Genomic DNA, 21,407 nt, shown 5'->3' with positions numbered 1-21,407 from the left:
TTATAAAGTTTGAAAGCCAGCAACATGGAATGTGCTGCTGGGCCAGCAAATTTTGTGGCACGAATCACCTGCCCAATTAGCTCTCCATCATTTGCGTTGCAAATGCCGACTGACTACTCAAACACAACAGATAGTGCGGTTTAGACACAAAGCTTTGCACAGGTACTCGGCACAGTCTCATTGCATTTTGCTGCATTGCTTGCCTCTATAAAATACTCAGGCAGCGCAATCCGTTGGCACAATATCGGTACTGTGTTGGCAATGTCCTGCCCACCATATGACCAGTGCATTGCCATTATAGTACCAATATTAGACATATGGTTTTTGCCGATGCAACGCTTTGCCACATCACCAGGCATTACAGCCTAGGGACAATGGTGCCTGCCTTTAAGCTAGTGGTGCTCACCTTCTGTCCCAGCTGTACAGGGGAGGCTGCGTGCAGCTGCGGCATTCCCTCTGCAGCTGTGTCTCTGTTCAACATGTGAAGGGACTCCAACTGCAACTCACTGGGACAGTCTGCAGTTGCCAAGGCATCCAACGTTTGTAGCTGGCTCCAATCTGCAGTTAAATGAATGCCACATAGCATTAAATGCAGGCACAACCAGAGCAAAAAGAAAGTAAGTGACCCCGTCGGCAATGCTGATAAGATGTCAATTCGTCCGCCAGTTCACACTGTACAACAAAGACAAGTCCTAAAATGCACGTGTGAAGCCTTCTCGATACAAGCTTCCTCGCCACGGTCACCTTACCTGCCATTAATCTTCATGCTATCACATCACTATGCAATGGACTGCCACATTTACAGCCACTTGATTCACCAATTGGAAATCAAAGCAGCAACTCTGATAATGCTTCAGGCCAGTGTAGCTGTCCTGAAGCTTTGCAATTGGAATGCATTTGATTCAGAGTTAGAAAGGGTAACAGAGAAGAGAAGGTGCATGGTGTTCACACTCAACGGAAAACAGTGATACACAAAAAGGCAAAAATATTGAGTAGGCTAGTCACGAAAACTCACCCTTGCCATTACAAAAGTGCCCCGTTTTAGGAGCTATTAGAGGCACATAAAGTAGAACCAATCGTGGATCATTTTAGCTATATCTATACATTTATAGCTTATTTCAAGGCCAATGCATTCAATTCAGTTTTCTTTTTCTAACAATGCACCAGAATGAAAAAGACACAAAAGGTTACGGGTCATATAGGCCATCATTGCATGACTGTCGTGCACAATAATGCATACCCAAATTGTTTTGCCATTTCCTATTAACGGTGAAACTTGTATTTCTATTTCACACTACTTAATACAAGAGCAGAATATGGAGCAATAGATACTATACACGTGACAACCAACGTTTCCTGGATGATTACCTACATGCATACTAGTAATCAGGCTTGCTAGCCTACCTTAAATGCTTTCATTCATGGTAGTAATTTTATTACATAGCACAAGAAAAAACAAACATTATCATGCTTTTCACACTATTCAAAAGGTATAATGCATTAAACATCGCATCCCAGTTCTAATAAACACTCATCAAGGTTTCTCAATGTTCAAACAAGACAACCATGCAATGTGTGACATCACAGCCTAGCACGCCTTACTGCGCATGCGTGGTGTCGGGCCGCGCAGCTGTGCTATAAAACTGGTGTCTGGGAATGCTCTCAACAACCGTGCACCATGGCAGAAGAACAGCTATGCACAGTAGAAAATCCACTCTTCTGATCCAGAAATCGTCGCTTGGTACAAGACTGGTCTACAGAGAAAGAACGAGGTGAGGAAAGCCAAGCATGCAGCGGAGACGCCTCAAGAATGAGAAGGGCAGCTAGCGAAGTGACTATGTCCAACTGTGGAGCGGAATAAGCGATGCACTGCCATTCAAGTAAGCGATGCACCGCCATTCAAGTAGAACTACTTGAAGATGACAGTCGAATGGATGCTTTCACTACATGTATCCTGGCATAGCAGAGCTAAGCCACAGCCAATTTTTAAAGCGCAGCTCTTTGGCACCCGTTCCTGAGTTTCGCGTCGCCATCGCCGCTGTCCCTTGTAACCAGCTCCGCAGATTGGGCAGCACGCGCTCTTGCCAACCCCGTTCGCCGCTGCGTGTACCTTCCCCGTGTTCTCCCGTTGCTACGCCCACGCCTGCCACCACTGTTCGCCACTGCATGTGCCTTCTCTCTTTCTCCGTGCCGGCGGCAGTGTTCTCCGGTTGTCGAAGCACCGGCTTGGCATCAGCGGATCACAGTGCGTGCATCCCAAGCCGAAACGCAGAGCCACGTTGACTTGACTCACTAGCGGCGTCAGCGGCATCAGGCAGTCGCTGCTATCTGTTCGTCGCGCAACGTTCCTATGGGCCCACGCACTGCCTCCCGCGACCTCCCGATAAGTTAATTGCTCTCACCATTTCTCTGACCACAAAACTTCCTTCATGACAGTCAAGAACTGTAAGTGGAGTGTTTCTTGAAGGAATATGAGTGAAAAATAGAAAAAGTTGCTTGTAATTGTATATGCATGCCTTGCTCGAAATCTTTGCCTCTATCTATCGAAATGGTGAAACAGCTAATGAGCTGCGCTCAAATTGCGCATTAGGAAGTAACATAATCGTCGGCAATTTTTTCATTACTAGCTTAAGCAAGTCATCACTGCCTCTACTGATCTTTCGTGTTCTTTTCGGTTTTTTGGATTTGCACTGTGCGGCATCCAGACTTCTGATCACTGCTGTAGCACAGGTCAGTCAGCATTCTGTAAGTGATACAAACAACCCCAGCCCTACCCCCCTCATATGCTCAGCATTGACATTCTACAAGGCCTTCTCAATATTCTGTCAGCTAAAGTTTTGTACACCCTAAGACTTTCTCCGTTGTGCTACGTTACCTCTACAATCTTGCCACTCCGCATATGTTAAGGAAGGGCGATCAAGCATATGCACTGAACTCTAACCTGCCTTGTGTGCGTAGCTGAGTGATAGTGAAATGTACTGAGTGGCAGTTAGCAACTATTCATATACATTTGTTAATCAAGTGTACATCTAAAATAGGAAACAACCCGACGAGCCATTTCATTTTCGTTCACTAATATTCCTGCACCCAGAAGAAGGCACTATATGGTAACTAATGAGAGAGCAAAACATCCTCCACGAGCGACAGAAAACACAAATTTCAGACACTAATACATTCCTAAAATAAACAGCACAGCTGCCTAAACTGTGCCGTGTTACAAGCGACATGAATATCAAAAAAGTAAACACACAAATATTGTAGGCATGACCATCAAAGCAGGATGCAATGCGATTGCCATGTAAAGAGAATATGAAGCTGTACGAAGAATATGATTCCTGTTCATGGAACCCTGCTGCAACGATGTACACAGGTGCTGCTAAGTGAAGGAACAAGGAATCGTCTTGTGAATCATCAAAGTGAAAAGATCATAAAGCCAGTTCATCAGTTCATCAACTACTACATTGATTGGAAGGTCATGAGCAAGTCAAAACAGTATGCCCTAATGTGAAAGGCTGACGTTGCATGGAGACCAGGGAGCAGCAAGGGTAGGCCTTGGCGTGCCGGCTGGAGTAGCTTGCAGCAAGACATCTGCCATTGCCTGAAACATGATATGTACAAAGATGTAAAGACAGCTGCAATGCACATAAAATCATCACACTGGCAAAATTCAGAAGTCATGTGTAAAAGCCATTTTGCATATGCTGCATGTCATGAGCATTTAACAGTGCCCACTGCATACTCTTGTGTGACTCCTGTTTTCAAGCTTCTGCAGAGACTAAGATGTGCATTATTCTGCTTTTCTAAAGAGCACCAAAGTAATACATAGTCATTGTACCCTGATATGACGAATATCAATCAACATGACAACTTAACTGGAAAATCGTGCAACGCTCGTTTCCCAGCATCATCAGCTCTGCTACGTCACACTGAAGGGCAAATGCCTCTCCTGAATCTCTTCCATTAATACAGTCCTGTCTCGGTTGGCGCAGGCACAGGACCAGGCAAACTTCCTAATCTCATCCATCAAATGTGCGCGCACAGAATTCCAATATTTTTGGGCAGCACCTTAAAAGGAAGCGTCCCAGGTATCGGCTACGTATGCTGGACCTGTTGCATGTCTTCCGGCTCTCAATCATCATCATCAACAGGCGGACTATACCCACTGCTGGGTGAAAGCCTCTACCATATTTATCCAATTAACCCAGTCGTCCTGTACTAGCTGCCTCCATTTGACCCCTGTGAACTCCTTACATCTGCCCCCCTGACTTTCTGCCACCCTCTGCTACACTTTCCTCCCCTTGGTATCCAGTTTGTTAGTGACCATTGGTTATCCTCTTTGCACACTGCATGGTCTGCCCATGCTCATTTCCTTTTCTTGACTTCCACTGGAATGTCATTAACTCGAGTTATTTCTCTAACCCCCCTTGCACACTTCCTGTCTCCAAATGTTACACTTACCATTTTCCATTCTATAGCTCTCTGCGTTGTCCTCAACTTAAGTAGAGCCCTTTCCATTAGCCTCCACGTTTCAGCCGCTACGTGAGAACAGGTAACATGCAACTGTTATAAACTTTTCTCTTGAGCGATATCGGTAAGCTGCTAGCCATAATCTGCGAGTACTTTACAAATGTGCTCCATCCCAATCTTGTTATTTCACTTTCAGGGTACAGATCTGAGGTTACTACTTGTCTTAAGCAGACATATTTGCCTACCACTTCTAGTGCTAAGCTACCTATTTTAAACTGCTGTTCCTACTTGAGGCTGTTAGACATTACCTCTTATATATGTACAGCATCTCAGAATCATTTCCGAGTATTTGAAATGTCTGACAACCATACATCCTGCCCAATGATGGCAAACAATGAATAAAGCAAGGGGCACGGTACAAGCGAAGTGTGGTTCTGCACTCCCAACCCCTTGTGCTCACTTTACCGTAAAGAAAATGAAAGCATACAGCTAATACAGCTTAAAGTGAAAGCTGACCGCACCCCACTTTTTTTTTTACCACAGAGTAGCACAGGGTTGCAAGGATGATGAGGTTTCATATTTGGCCTGGCTATTGTTCAGCACAAGACGCAGATACAACCATAACTTGTATCATCTCGAAGGAAACAAAAAGAAATTTGGCTAAACGTTCTGTTAAGCTGACACTTGCAATAAATTTATTAAAGCAATAGAAAATAAATATTTAAGTAATTTAATTGCACCTACAAAGGTCAGAATTGAGACACAGTAACTGTTTCCGGGGCAGAATCCATGTTTTCAGCCTCACACTAGAAAGACCGCATCACCCAGGAATTCCCGTGCTGGATGTAGAGCACATTACGAAACTTGCATAGATGATGGTGCCAGCTTTCCCTCTACGTATTAAAAACTCTATGGAGGCTTGTGCAGAGGCTGGTCACATGATCACAGAAGGGAGGTACGCATAGAACACTCTGGGTCATGCACCTCACAGTTGTCAAAGCTGTTGCTCAAGGCATGCTTTCCTGCCTACCATAACCTGTGAAGAGCTCAATGCTCGCATAGTTGGAGAAAACATTATTCAAGCATAGTAATTTTCTATATAATTAACAAAATCGCTACACGTAAGCACAAGGATGCCCTCAGAAGGCCAAAAAAATATCACTGCAAAAGCCATCTGAACCACGGTGGAAGAAAGAGAGGTGCTCCGACGGCGTGGACACACTGCAGTGAAAGAATGACCGCTTTGTGCGGCTTACGTGTATACAACGATATGCGAGACATCTTGCACAGTCTCTTAGATTGCTACTGCAGAGATGCACGTGCTCTGACCCGATATGTACCTTTCGTGCATTTCACTACCAGAAGCTGCTCTTGTACACCTCAAGCGAGGCCAACAGCTCGACCCGCCTCCTCGTATATTTAAAATGTTGGAGAAGGTAGAGGCAGTTTCCCGTATATATGCTGTAAACTTAATGCTCCCCTCACCGTTAACGAATCGCTTTGTATTTACATGCACTGAGCATAAAGTGAATATGACAGTGCATCCCCTAAATTACTATGTTGCAGTGAGGTTGCGACAGTTCAGCACACAAGGACAGTCGGGAAAAAAATAAATAAAAGACGCGCAATCTGAGAAAGCACGCATAAGCCACTATACGCTATTGTGGTAGCTGAAAAAGAAAAAAAGAAAAAAAAAAAAGAAACCAGCTGTTACAAACAGCTAGCTGGCTATCGAACAATCGAATGACGACATATGTACTACGGTTGCTGCGAGGCTCCATACGTCCAGCAGGCAAACAGTCGGTCGCCGTATGTATGTGCGTCTGCCAATCGAGAACGACGGCATGCGGTGCTGGTTGTGGTTCTTTGTTTTGATACTAGTCTTTATGCACTGTAAGATTTATTTAAGCGTTCAAGTGGAACAATGCCGGATGCCTTAAACGATATTAGCTGCCTGCTTATATGCCTCACATGTACGTTTTTTCTTGTAAATAAAATATGAAAAAAGGGCTACGGACTACAAAGCTCTCTCTGGTCACACATTCAATATACAAGTAAAACAATCGATTGTAGCATCCTTGCTTGAAATTGTGCCATGTTTCACTGAGTGATAAAAAAAAGAAATGCGATTACGTTGCCACACCTATGGGCTCTGCTATTCGAATATCTTGTCGTTATGTTTATGTCTGGGAGGCAGCAAAAAAGCACTAGAGCTATCCTTATTATAACTGACGTGGTTAGCGTGTTATTCGAATAGCGTGCTTCGCTATTCGAATTTCTTCTCATCGCGCTTCTACCATAGGGATAGAAGCGCGATGAGAAGAAACTTGGATAGCGAAGCTCGTAGGCACACCACGATGTCCGCATTCCTTTTCTATCCCGATAGCTTCGGACAACTTTCGCATGTTGGCAGCTGTGGAGGCTAATCTAGCTCTCTTGCACTCCTTTGAATGCCTTTTGCACGGCCTTCACTCCAGTGCTTTAAACAAATATTTTATTATCCAACTATCGCGTAAACCTCAAAGTTGCATATCAGTTAAGAAATCATTCATGCAGCCCCAAGTCAAGTTATAACCCAGAAAATAGGCAGAAATATAAAGGTACATCAGTCAGTTTAGTCGTTCAGTCGTGTCCGACTCTTCGTGACCCTATGGACCATGTCACGCCACGCTTTCCGGTCTCTCCCTATCTTCCTAACATCACATAAAAAAAAACAAAATTTTTTCACGCAGGGGAACACTCTTATGTGTCAAAATCGAGCGCCCGTCCCAGGCACGCCATAGAAACGCCAGCGAAACGAGCGAAAATACAGGCCCCCAGTACCGGTGCTGCCCCTGGCGGTCGCGCCATGCGTAAAAGTCACACTAAGCGGCCGCTCCTCGCAGCGCCGTCAGATCACCCCTCTTTCACCGATTTTAACAGAAAGTGTCAATGCCCCAACAAGGGACATGGACAGAAAACATGCTTAGTGTCACTGTAAATGTGGCTGGGTTTGTTTTTCAAAATTACTCTAGAAACACTTTGTGAATTGGCAATACGAATTTTTGTTTTACCAACACTGCTTCAATGAGTGGTAATTAAAATGCAAATTCCTCAGTTAGGAATGACACTGGTCAGTGCCCTATAGCAGTAAAAGAAAATTGGTCAAAAACAACAATTGTTTTTGTTTGTAATGCATCTCAGTTACTCAAGCTTCAAGCTGGCAAGGTTCAAGGATCATCACAAACTTCAAGGTGGCCCGCTCACAAAGGTCCAACATGCAGGCTTCAATTAAACTGTCTTCCTCAAGGTCGCTGCAGAAATGCGATAAGATGCCAAGAGCATGTGGGTGGAAAATAACCATTCCAGTTGGTAGCACTGAATGCCACTCAGTCAAGGGTCAGCAGGCAACAATCCTGTCCACCCGCTGCCTAATACAGCTGTTAAACCACAGTCCCTTGATGCCAGGGCGATATAGAAATAAAAGCAAAATGTCGAGTTGCACTGACCTTCATTAGAGCATGCAGGACTACTGCAGCCAAGTTTTCTATGTCCTTGGAGCGGTAAATACTATGTGTGGGAATAGGAACAAGTGCTAACTGCCACCATCCATGCTACAATTTCCCACAAAAGAAACTAGCACTGGCGTGCCTATTCCAGGGGCGATGTCCTCCTTAAACAGCAACAAAAGTCCATGAATCAGGCGCTCAGCAACGAAACTCTTGTGGCTTCAACAGAAAATAATCTGATGAGTATTCATTTAAGTTTTTGTACGTCTCTTTTTCGCATGAACACAATTGCATGCACTATTGGCTAGGGACATAGTAGCAGGTGCAAGAAGACACCATAACAACAGTACAAAAAGAGCTGAAAAATCAAACAAAAATGAGAAGCAAAAGTCCAAGTACAGCTGCTCACTATGCAATGAGATGGTGAAAAAAAGGCAGTGCTTATATGCCCACAAGCTAGACTCTGAATTAAAGCTTGCTCATAAGCTGTGTGACAAAATGATGGCAAAAGAAAAAGGAAATTAGTGAAGTGGTTAAAATTGAGCAGTAATAATCAACAGCCACTAGATACTACATTCATGGCAATGCAGCCAAAGCTACAGAGCTGAAACGTGTCTCCATAAGTGACTAAGCAAAGCCCCTGGCTGCAATTAACTGCTTTTTCTTAATTGAAACCATTGGATACGTGTTCCTTAAGGCTCCTTCTGTGCAGAAACACATTTTGTTATGCTACAATATTGGAGCTAAGATGCTTCTACGCACAAGAGTGTTTCAGAGCTTGCTCATCATGGATTTTTGAGACAATGAACCCTTATAAAGCATATGCTCGTGTCCTAGTTTGGTGCCTGAAGGCTGCTTCCTCTGCACGCTGGGCTGCGCTTCATGGAGCAGCTAATAGCAGGTCAAGCTAGATGACAAGTTGCTGGTTTGGTTGGTTTGGTTTGTGGGGTTTAACGTCCCAAAGCGACTCAGGCTATGAGAGACGCCGTAGTGGAGGACTCCGGAAGTTTCTACCACCCGGGGTTCTTTAACGTGCACTGACAACGCACAGCACACGGGCGCCTTGCTTTTCGCCTCAACCGAAATGCGGCTGCCGAGGCCGGGATTCGATCCCGCGTCCTTGGGAACAGTAGTCGAACGCCGTAACAACTGCGCCACCCCGGCGGGGTAGATGACAAGTTGCATATGCAGGACCGCGCACGCACACACGAACACAACTGCACCCACAAACGTTTTGGTCGTATATAGCTCACTGCTTTCAATTTCAAGCAGCACGATTCGTAGGCGCAACCTAGAGCGCTCGGCTCGTTCACGACACTCGTAGTATTCAAGCACGAAATCTCCGGCACCGATTACACACTGATCACACATCACCACTCACAGAAACACTCTGGCGATCCAAGATCACACGTAAGTTCACCAGACTTGAGAAAAAAGAAGCTACAGAATTTCCATGGCACGGTGTCGAACACAGGTGACAAGGTGACACGATACGGCGAGAAAAACTCGCGCGCGGAGTTCTCCGGTCAGAACAACCGACTTCGCTCGTTGCCACTGCGGCGAAACACATCACAAATCCAGGGAGCAGTGACACTCCGTGTATTTAGGGCTTCAGCAGGAGACGACGTTTCGCGACTCACGAGGAATCGAGGAACATTATCAAGGATCTTGTTGAACCGAACCGAAGAACCAAAACGGTTTAGTGCAGAAATCACACATGGCACGCAGACAAACGGTATTCACTAGACACGCCTCTATTGTGACACTTTCTCTTTTCAAGCGGCTTACGTCAGCCGTAAACACAGTGTAGCAATAGCTCGCGCAGTTCTTGGGTGAGGCACCACAGATGAAAGTAGAAAACTGTGCCGGCTCGTGACGTGACGTGACTCGTGAGCGCAGCCATGTTGATCACTGGTGCCGCTCGCGATGCCGGCTATTGCAGCTGTGCATATGCAGCATGTATGCAGTGCCATATGCCATATGCTGTACCGCTGTACGTTGGCGCGCTTTGGAATTTAGGTTCATACTGAACTAGAAAATAATGCAACAAAAAAAGACGCTAAAAGTCAGCTTTTTTTTTTTTTTTTTTAAGTAGTAGGCACGAAGAAATACAAGCAGACGACAGACGCAGGCATACCATCATACATTCAGTTCAGTTCAGGCGTTCAGTCGTGTCCGACTCTTCGTGACCCTATGGACCATGTCACGCCACGCTTTCCGGTCTCTCACTACCTTCTTAACATCACATAACTTCATCTGCAGTGCCTCGAGGATGCCATGTAACCATCGCATTCGCTGCCTACCCCTTCTCCGGCGACCCTCAACCTTTCCCAACATCAAATCTTTCTCCAGCGACTCCTCTCTTCTCATCAGATGACAAAAGTAGCTGAGCTTTAACTTTAGAATTTGACCCTCCAATGAGCAGTCAGGGTTTATGGTCGACAATATCGACTGATTTGATCTTCTGGCAGTCCAAGGAACTCTCAAGAGTCTTCGCCAGCACCACAATTCAAACGCGTCAATTCTTCGGCGGTCAGCCTTTTTCACAGTCCAACTCTCGCATCCATACATCACAACTGGAAAGACCATAGCACGAGTTATACGGATCTTGGTTGGCAGACTAATGTCTCTGCTCTTTACTAGGCGGTCAAGGCTAACCATTGCTCTCTTTCCCAGAAGCAAGCGTCTCCTAATTTCATGGCTGCAGTCTCCTTCCGAGGTAATCTTGGAGCCCAAGAACAGAAAATCTGTCACAGCTTCCACTTCTTGTCCATTGATGCTCCAGGACTTGATAGGGCAAGACGCCATGATCTTTGTCTTTTTAATGTTCAGTTTAAGCCCAAACTTCTCACTATCTTCTTGTACGCGCATCAGAAGTCTCTTGAGTTCCACTTTACTTTCTGCCACTAAAGTGGTATCATCCGCATATCTAAGGTTGTTGATATGTTTTCCAGCAATCTTCACTCCAGCTGAAGACTCGTCCAGACCGGCCTTCCTCATGATGCACTCTGCATATAGGTTAAATAGGCAGTGCGACAGTATGCAGCCTTGCCTCACCCCTTTCTCAATCGGAAACCAATCAGTAAGACCATGCCCAGTTCTGACTGTGGCCTCTTGCCCTTCATACAAGTTCCTGAGGAGGCAGATGAGGTGAATTGGAACTCCCATCTCTTGGAGAGCTTGCCACAATCTGCTGTGATCTACGCAGTCAAACGCTTTCGCATAATCAATAAAGCAGAAGTAAATGGGTTTCTGGAACTCTCTTGCAATTTTTCCATGATCCAGCGAAGGTTGGCAATTTGGTCTCTAGTTCCTCTGCCCTTGCGAAACCCAGCTTGCACGTCCGGAAGCTCCCGATCCACATACTGCTGCAGCCTACCTTGGAGGATTTTCAACATCACCTTGCTAGCATGCGAAATAAGCGCGATCGTGCGGTAGTTGGAACAATCTTTGGCACTGCCTTTCTTTGGAATGGGGATGTAAACTGTCCTCCTCCAATCCTGTGGCCACTGCAGGGTTGTCCAAATCTTCTGACATAATGTATGCAGAGTGTTAACAGCGTCGTGGTTGAGGTTTTGAAGCAACTCAGCTGGAATACCATCAATTCCGCTAGCTTTGTTCTTAGCAAGGCTGGCTAAGGCCCCTTCAACTTCACTCTTCAGGATGCCCGGCTCGAGATCAGTAATGACAACCGTCTTATGTTGGGTTTGCACATCCGGGTCCTTCTTGTACAGTTCTTCTGTGTATTCCTGCCACCTCTTCTTTATCTCTAAGGCTTCAGTGAGGTCCTTGCCTCGTTTGTCCTTTATCACGCCCAACTTAGCACAGAAGCTTCCTTTGATATCTTTGATTGTCTTATACAGAACTCTTGTGTTCCTTAATTGGCTGTTGTCCTCAACTGCTTGGCACTGTATGTTCAGGAATTAAGGCATTCTTATCTCTCCTTGCTATTTTCTGAAAATCCGCATTGAGAACCTTGTATCTTTCTCTTTCCCCCATAACTTTTGCCATCCTCCTTTCCTCAGCTATTTGCAAAGCCTCTTCAGATAACCAGTTTGCTTTTTTGCATTTCTTTTGCTTTGGAACTACCCTAGTAGCAACTTCTTGTATTATATCACGAACATCAGTCCACATCTCTTCGGGCTCTTTGTCTTCTAGATCTAATTCTTGAAATCGATTCCTCACTTCCACAGCATATTCTAATGGAATTTGATCCAGATCATACCTGAAAGGCCTTCTAGTTTTCTGCGTTTTCCTCAATCGAAGCTTAATTTTGGCAACAAGAAGCTGATGATCGATGCCACAATCGGCCCCAGGCCTTGTTTTTACTGCTTGTATAGCGCTTCTCCATCTCTGCCGGCAAATAATATAATCGATCTGATTCCTGTACAGACCGTCCGGTGAAATCCATGTGTACAGGCGCCTCTTGTGCTGTTGAAAATGAGTATTCGCTATGGTCAGGTTGTTTTCTTGACAAAACTCTACTAGCCTCTGCCCAGCTTCATTTGGCTCGCCAAGACCGAACTTGCCTGTAATTCCGGATATTTCTTCACTCCCGACCTTAGCATTCCAGTCTCCTATGAGAAAAACGACGTCTGATGATGGGGTGCGGTCTAAAAGGCATTGTAGGTCCGCATAAAATCTCTCAACGTCAGGTTCCTCAGCAGTAGTGGTCGGTGCATAGACTTGGATAACGGTTATGTTCAAAGGGTGACCTTGGATCCGAAGTGACATCATTCGGTCGTTTTTGGGGTTGTACCCTACCACTGCTTTGCCCATTCTTCTGTTTACTATGAGAGCGACCCCATTCCTTCTCTTGGATTCGTGCCCACAATAAAAGACATAATGGTCGCCGGAGTTAAATTCTCCCATTCCGGTCCACTTGAGCTCGCTGATACCCAAGATATCAATGTTCAATCTGTCCATTTCTCGCTTGACGATATCCAGTTTACCTGGCGCCATAGATCTTACATTCCATGTTGCTATGCGATATATCTCCTTACAACATCGGACTTTCCGGTCGCTTCCCGACACATCCACAACTGAGCGTCCTTTTGGCTTTAGCCCAGCCGCTTCATTCGTCCTGGAGCTACTAGGAATCGCCCTTTGTTCATCCCATGAACATGTGGGACGCCTTCCAACCTGGGGGGCTCATCTTCCGGCGCCATATCAATAATGGTATTGTGACTGGAGAAGGTAATGGCAACCCACTCCAGTATTTCCTGCCAAGAAAACCCTATGGCCAGTCACAATACCATCATACATTACTGCGTCCTTTTGCAGAGCCAGCGCGGCTTGTGAACGCGCCTTCGCCCTTCGCTTCGTACGACTGGTTAAATGCCGTTGCATTGTTGCGTTCGCCTATGCAAGCAGCGAGGATACCACGATGCGAATGGCAACAAGCTAGGATGGCCGATCATGAGCGGAACTTTCAATCGTTTCCTGGCATCACTTTTTAGAAGGCAGTCTTTTCTTTTTGAATTAAGATACGTAGCTGTACATTTGCTATCTAATGCGTTTATTAATTTCCCAACAGCGTAATGAATCTCGTATCGTGGGTTTCGAGTTCAGGCAATATTTTCGAGGCAATATATTCTTTCAGTTCTGCCTTCACCTCAGAATAAACGCCTTTCAGTCAATCACTTCTTTTAGAATTCACTCCTCCCCTGCTTTTATTCTTGCTAAGCAAAAGCCTGTGATTAACCGCGCTCCCCAGACAAATAAACTATAGTCCACTTGTCTAAATTAACGCTGGCCAGCGGCACTCTCAAACATTGTACGGCATCCTTTGACGGTGCTTCTTAAGTGTAATGTGGCATATCGTGGTATAAGCATAGAGCACGGCCGCTCGATGGAAGCGCTTCCATCGAGCGGCCGTGCAAAAGAGATTGGTAAAGAGTGGACAATCGAGCGGCCGTGCATAGAGAAAGAGATTGGTAAAGAGCGGACACTCGGCGAAAACTGGCTCTAGGAAATGACGCGCGACTTGTAGCGCTGCCGCCGATTGATGGATGGCGGCACCAGCGTGGACATGCGCGGACGGCACTCGCTGCAGCGGTAGCCCGCCGGAGCAGACGACAGAAAGTTGTCGAGGAGAGCGAGCGGTTTTCTGCTCGTGCCTCGCCGCGCCTGTGCGGCTCAGACCGCATATTTTTATCTCTCGTGGGCTGCTACGCGGAACAACTGTGGTTTGGAACGACGGCAAGGTGAGCAATATTTTTTGCTGAACTACGCTGCATTTCAAGCAGTTTACGCTGACCACACCGGCCGGTGCCAATTAAGTTTCGCAGCTCGTGAAAAGGCGCGCCGGATGTTCAGGCATAGATAAGTTCAGGTGCAATTCGTGGCGCTCCTGCAGTTTCCAAGCGCGGCGAGGTTTAAGGTATTAAAACAGATAAAGAAGTGAACCTAAAACTAGAACAAATTTTTCACATAGATACGCTTTCAGTGCATTGACGTCGTCGCTAGGAATACAAAATATTCAAATTATTACTGTTAAAACAGGAAGAAAATAAATTATATGTCTGGTCGTCAGCCGCAATCTGAGGAGTCTTTTAACTGAGCTGAGGTTCGGAACGCGATTGTTGTACGCAAGCTGGCTAAAGTAAAACGGTATATAAAATATTCGTGTCCTTATTCCTTAGTAAAAATTCGAGGTTCAATGAACTTTTTTTCTGTGCACCAGAGAGCAGATGTTTTAATATTGTCAATCTTGAAGTCAGAAGAGAAATAAAATTTGCACGAAATGTCACACGCATTGCTGCCAGGTGTAAAGAACGTCTAATGTACGCATGGTATTGAAAAAGGGTTCACAATGATACTGTAAGGTTTTTGCATATATTGGGAAGGATACAGAGGAGCGCATTTAACTTGCACTCAAACGATTGCATCTATACTCGGGGACAACTTTCTATGGCAGTGTGGTGGAAGCTACGGAGCCGAAACGCACCAGCTCACTCAATTCCTCCAGAGATTTCGCAGTGGATGCTTTGGAATGTTAAACCATTACGGAACTATTAAGCTTATTATTTTATCAGGCTTAAACTACAGTATTAGCCAGTACAGTGGGAGTTTAATAGACAGCGTTCATGTCGATGGCTGCGCGGCCTTTCGACAATCTCGCAAAGCGCAAGCAGCGTACGCGGGGCCGGGTGGGATGCGTCGGCAGCTTTTCTCCGCCCATTTCTGCGCGCGTTCGTATCGCTCGTCTGCTTTTGACAGCGTACGTCGTGCGCGTTGCCGATACTGCAGCCGAAGCCAGGTACTTGGAACTACATGGCGTAGTAATACAGTTAGGAAAGCCCCGCCCTCGTAGCTTTGGCTCCATTGCCACAAAAAGTTGTCCCCGAGTATACTTTCGATTATGTTAGAGGCAGTAATATTTATGATCACTTAATTAATTCTTCTTACTACAGTATCTGCTTAGAATTAAATTTATAATTTGATTGAAACTATATAACTGCTGCACTCGACGTGTTTTAGATAAACAGTTCAGAAGAGCGTGTTGTCGGGCTAGTTGGTTCTGCATAGTATATAAGAGAAATGCGCAACAACTTAGACAGGACACAGGAAGAAACACATACAATGCTCGTGCGCTCGTGAACTGTTGTATGTATTTCTTCCTGTGTCCTGTCTAAGTTCTTGCGCATTTCTCTTATATACTAGATAAACAGTGTGTGCCTCGCAAAGCGTATGCACGGCGGTATCCTTCGCTTTTTCTTTCACTATGCATGACAAGTGCCATTTTTCCCACTGTGGTCGTTACCGGCCACAATGATATTAGTAAATTTAATTGCAGCAGCCAGAGGCTCGTAATCATCTATCCGGCTCGCTTATCTAGCTTCCTTATGCTGGTAAAGCCTCATATCTTTATAAAACTGCTTTGTGACTTTCCAGTTAATTTAGCTACACAAATAAAGAACACCTACGGAACGGGGAACAGTCTATCAATAAAAAAAATTGGACAAGTTGTTACCAATTTTTTAATCACAATTAAGAGTACAGCAAAACAGGCAACAACTAAAATTAGACACAACGGGTGGTGACTTCCACTTCTGTACTGCAAGAAGGGACTTAAACATTATGAAAGCAAATAAAACAAAATACCAGAAAAATAAAAATACACATACGAGGCTCACAAGGCCCAAATGGCACTAACGTGACCTAAATACATAAGAAAAATTCCCTGCAAAGCGCACGAAACCTTGAACATATATCATCGCGCTGTCATCCCATATATGCAGTCTTAAAAACTATAATTTGTAAAGCCACAATTGATGGGAGACTGATGCAAGTATAAACGGAATTTCAATGGAATAATGCATCTCAAAAGCTTGCAATAATTCTCGTGCTAATTGGAATTTGTCTCTAAAAAAAAAAAACTGCTGATTAGAAAAAGGCGGGTTTCAACCACACGAAAGAAGATACATGACAAAGTCAGTGGATGAATTTGTCAACGCTTATCACAAGAATTGGAGTGTTCCTGAAGCCTTTTGTTAACGCATCGTCCGGTGTGCCCAATATATGCAGCCTGTAGGTAACGGGAGCTTGCTATAAAAAAAAACAAAAAAAAAAAAACATCACTGCAAACAATGAGTTTCGGACAATGCTTGACCGGCCATTGTTCCCACACGACCTAGTCCTTTAGATTTCCTCTGTTGTTGTGAACATATATTAGTTTATTAAATTTAGTAACTTCCTTCTAGGCATAAAGACCAGTTAGTACGAAAAATAGTGGAATCCTCTCATACAACTTTCCTGTTTTTTTTTCGCGTCACTCTCCCGTGAGTTTTGGTTTCACAAAACGAGAATTTTTAAGACAGCTTCTCTCGGTTGATAACCCGCGGCGGTACGCGTTCAAGGTTTCGTGCACTGTGCAGAGTTTTTAAGGCGAAAGCCTTTAGTGGCTCATGCTGTCGTGGACAAAGTATGTCTCGCTTTTGCGGCGTTCTGATTGGCCGAGGCAGGATGCGTCCCTGCCATCTGCAATGCCACACTTGAACGCCCAGGAAATGCTCATACTAGAGAGTACTGAGAGGCTGTAGCCAACAAACTTGCGTGCGGACTTCAGAGAGCGTGCAAGTGCAGGCACTGAAAAAACATTTGGGGGACGCTTAAGCTTCGCCTTTAAGAATGGAACGCGATAGCGTTATCGCACCCCGTTCGCACCGTCTACTCATTTGCTTGTCGTGCTTTTGAGTGACACAAAGACGTAGTTCACATGATACAACACTCGTTAACTTGTCCAAAGCATGACTGTTTGGTAATTACTTGTTCTGAAACGTGATTCTGGGACGTAGAAGCGCTGCCAGCCACCTTGCCGAAACGCGCGGGCCTCAAGCTGCAGTCGTAGTTCATAGTTCGTCGGCAACATCGTTGCCGATCCGCGCCGGCGCGATGAAGATCTCGGAGGCCATGCCATGTCTATCTTTTTCCGTGCGCCACACGCATGATGGCGCTACGTGCACGCCAAGCGAAGATGAAGTACAGCAGAAAAGTAATTTGCCACTCGCTTAACTGCGTGTTCTGTAATTCTGTAATTTACATGCTCATAATTATTAATATACGCCACAATACACATCTCTAAGGGACATTTCTGAGACAACGCCGCAATAAATAGACGCGCCTTTGTCCATTCCAAATCAAGACCTCACTGACATCATGCTTCCCCAGCCATTGTACCGTTTGCCATACCGTGGAGGCCCCGGACAAGACGTCCTTAAAAGAGTTAAAACAATGCCGGTAATATCTTCAGTCAAAACTTTTTTCTTTAAATTGCACACTAACACGCTACCCGTTAAGACATGGCTTCATAGCAAAGGCATCTTCGTACCCTGGACTACCAATTGTTTTTTATGCAAAAAACCTGAAACAATAGAGCATGTTCTTCTTGACTGCTGGGACCCAATATTTCACTGGGATGTTTTACAGCGCACGCTTAAGAAACAGTTACCACTCGATCCATATGGAATAAGGTTCTTGCCGATAGAAACATCACAGGATATACCATATGATTTGATTATGCTTCTGGGCCTGCACTCAATATGGAAAACGAGGATGCAATTTGAACATGCTGATCTTGTCGTGCGTCCTGTTCGCGAGAATTTTGTTGAAAGTGTCGTTTCACTAAGAGAGTGTTACCGAGCACTCCCTGATCCACCAGAATGGATTACCTTGCTTGATGTAATCCATTCTGGTGGATTACACCAGAAATACAGTGCATGAAAACGCTTACGCGTTTTCATGCACCGTATTTCTGATTTCACTTTCAAATGTCAAAGTCGGCAATAAAGAAAAAAAAAAGCTGGCGTGGCGGAGTGGTTAGCGTGCTCGTCTCGCACCCCGGAGGCCCACGTTCGATTCCTCAGGTCGGCGGTTTTTCCTACTCGTTTTTATTTATTAATGCTTCTGGGATTTTTCGCTCACGGCCAACGCCGGACGACGCGGGACGGCGGCCGCCGACGAGGACACCGACTTTTCTGCGACACGGGGCCCTTAACGCTATCACGTTATAATGCTTTGGACAGCCCAGATGCACCTCTAACAAATAGATAAATAGATGTATTTATTGAAAGGAAAAGGCAGAGAGGCTGGCCGGAATAATTCAAATCTGGCCTGCTACTCTGCACTGGGGAAGGGGAAGGAGAGAAAAAAGAAGGTCACGATGGGTGACGATGTGGGAGAAGGCATATGAAATACACATGAAATACATATGCATATAGTTCCTCCGACAGAGGCCTGTTGTCTAAACGCTTCAAGGAAGCCGCTAGCACACTTCTTTCGCGCGCATACATTGGGCACACCAATAATATATGGTCCACAGTTTCTGGGATGCCACAAGTTGAACATTCCGGCGAGTCCATCTGTCCAATTAAATGTAAGTACTTGTGCGTGAAAGCCACGTTTAAACGAAGTCTATGTAGTAAGTATGCCTGATGACGCGGAATATCACGCGGAACATAAAATTTTAATGTTTGATCGAGCCTTCTTAGACGAATGTGTCGGGCGTCTGGCTGAGCCCAGTAAGCTGCTGTAGCATTCTTCATACAACTCGTTAGAAGGCACATCGTATCCGCTCTTGAAAAAGGCACAGCAGTTTGGAGGCCAATGATGAGTGCGCTTTTCGCTTCAACATCGGCCTGTTCATTCCCATGGAGCCCGCAGTGGGCAGGGATCCATTGAAACATAATGCTGTCGCATTGCTGCTGGGCAGATGTGAGGAGCTCCATAATATTTAGTGCCAGGGACTGGTAGGCAGTGCGGCGTGAGAAGATTTTCAAAATTTGCAATGCAATCTTTGAGTCCGTGAATATACGCCATTTTTGAGGTGGTTCCCCACATATGTAGCGAATAAATTCCCGAATGGCTACAAGTTCAGCAGCGGTTTATATAGATGTATGTCCCAAGAGGAAATGTAGAGTCGTTTTCTGAGCTGGTATGACCACAGCTGCAGCGGATGTCTGTGCTGGCACAGATCCATCGGTGTATACGTGAATATAATTAGGATATTCTGACCAGATGTGCGCCAGAGTGAGTTGTTTAAGTTCACTAATTGGCACCATTTATTTCTTCAGTATTCCGGGAACACGAAGATGCACCAAAGGTTTATCCATCGTCCATGGTGGTTGGGCGGGACGACATGGGAGGGCATATCCTGTCGGGTCTGAAACGTGGAGGCTAACCAAGAGAGTTCTACTTAAGTTGAGGACAACCCAGAGGGCTATGGAACGAAAGATGGTAGGGTAACATTAAGAGTTAGGAAGTGTGCACAGTGGATCAGAGAAATAACTCAAGTTACCGATATTCTAATGGAAATTAAGAACAAATGGGCATGGGCAGGACATGTAGTGCGAAGAGAGGATAACCGATGGTCGCTTAGGGTAACAAACTGGATTCCAAGGGAAGGAAAGCGTAGCAGGGGGCGGCAGAAAGTTAGGTGGGCGGATGAGGTTAAGAAGTTCGCAGGGGTCAAGTGGATGCAGCTAGCACAGAACCGAGTTAAGTGGAGAAATATGGGAGAGGCCTTCGCCCTGCAGTGAGTATAGTCAGGCTGATGATGATGATGATGATGATGATCCTGTCAGTACTTGCGACTGATGGCAGCGGAGTGCACTTGTAAAACTGCAGTTCGGCTGCTCATCCAGAATCTTGCTGAGTGGATAAAAACGGTGTCTTGTAAGTGCTCGTAAATATACACGAAGTGGTTCGTGTGACAAGTATATTGTTACGGGGTAGTTCAGCTTGTAGCAGAGGGCGGACACCGAAGACAAGGCTTTCAAACAGACGTTCTTTGTAGGCACTAGCCGACGCTGTTGAACGTCGTCTTCTCTCAAACTCACGAGAGTCTTCTTCTTCTTTTCTTATGCGTGTGCACCGCCTAATGTGACACTACCCCGCCGGCTGAAAAGCACCGTCCCGGTGCGTACTAGCGTCCAAACCAGGGTCCATGTAGTACGGTTTTAGGCGTGCAACATGGACCGTCTCGGTGCGTGGTGTAGAGGCATGGCGGACGGGATGCAAGGGCGCAATTTCGTATGTCACTGGTGTCACTTGTCGTAAAATACGGTAGGGTCCTGTATACCGGGGCAAAAGTTTTTCCGAAAGGCCAACGCGGCGAGCTGGAGTCCAAAGCAGCACAAGAGAGCCGCACGAATACTCGGTGTTGCGATGACAGGAATCATAGCGACGTTTCTGGGAGTTCTGAGAGGCTGCGAGTCGGTTGCGAGCAACAACGCGGGCAGCATCAGCTCGGGCTATGGCGTCACGAGCATATAAGCTGGCAGTGGTGACAGACGGGAGCAGGCTGTCAAAAGGAAGCAGAGGTTCATGGCCGTATAGAAGATAGAAGGGGGAGTAGCAGGTAGTGTCGTGACGCGACGAATTGTAAGCGAATGTCACAAATGGCAGCGTTATGTCCCAGTCACGGTGGTCATCAGAAACGTACATGGACAACATGTCAGTCAGTGTCCGGTTAAGGCGTTCGGTAAGCCCGTTCGTCTGTGGATGGTAGGCAGTCGTGAAAGAATGACGAACGTTGCACAGCCGTAGGATCTCGTCGACTATACGAGCCAGAAAGCAACGGCCACGGTCGGTGAGCAGTTGGCGGGGAGCTCCATGGACGAGTATAACGTCGTTGAGGAGGAAAGCAGCGACATCAGTTGCACAACTGGTTGGTATTGCTCGTGTGACCGCGTAGCGTGTGGTGTAATCAGTGGCCACCGCAATCCATTTGTTCCCCGATGCGGACAGTGGAAAAGGCCCTAGAAGATCCAGACCCACTCGAGAAAATGGGTCTATGGGGATGTCGATTGGATGCAGAAGTCCAGCTGGTAAAACTGATGGCTTTTTCCGGCGTTGACAGCGGTCACAAGCAGCTACGTAGCGGCGTACTGCGCGATATAGGCCTGGCCAAAAGAACCGACGACGCACACTGTCGTATGTGCGAGAGACGCC

At 45.8% G+C, this 21,407-nt stretch overlaps 1 protein-coding gene across 4 annotated transcripts in view; it reads right to left on the bottom strand.

Moving 5' to 3' along the window:
• LOC146179809 (uncharacterized) overlaps positions 1-9,820 on the bottom strand; it is a 40,525-nt gene extending 30,705 nt beyond the window's left edge. The window contains exons 1-5 of one of the 4 annotated variants that reach the window (XM_084579359.1): positions 8,718-9,820; positions 7,956-8,174; positions 4,459-4,535; positions 3,518-3,598; positions 407-558 (exon numbers count right to left, since the gene is read on the bottom strand). In XM_084579359.1, coding sequence (XP_084435485.1) covers positions 407-558; positions 3,518-3,598; positions 4,459-4,468 — 243 coding nt within the window. In that variant the 5' untranslated portion in view covers positions 4,469-4,535; positions 7,956-8,174; positions 8,718-9,820. Of the gene's footprint in view, positions 1-406; positions 3,599-4,458; positions 7,068-7,955 lie in introns of those variants that run through there. The other 3 variants (XM_084579361.1, XM_084579360.1, XR_014700778.1) reach the window with 3 other exon arrangements.
• Between the last annotated feature and the right edge of the window lie 11,587 nt (positions 9,821-21,407).

This window comes from Amblyomma maculatum, chromosome 9, assembly GCF_055883805.1.
Source record: "Amblyomma maculatum isolate TAMU_Amacu chromosome 9, ASM5588380v1, whole genome shotgun sequence".
NCBI classification, from domain to species: domain Eukaryota; kingdom Metazoa; phylum Arthropoda; class Arachnida; order Ixodida; family Ixodidae; genus Amblyomma; species Amblyomma maculatum.
This window is presented reverse-complemented; position numbering and strand designations above follow the sequence as displayed.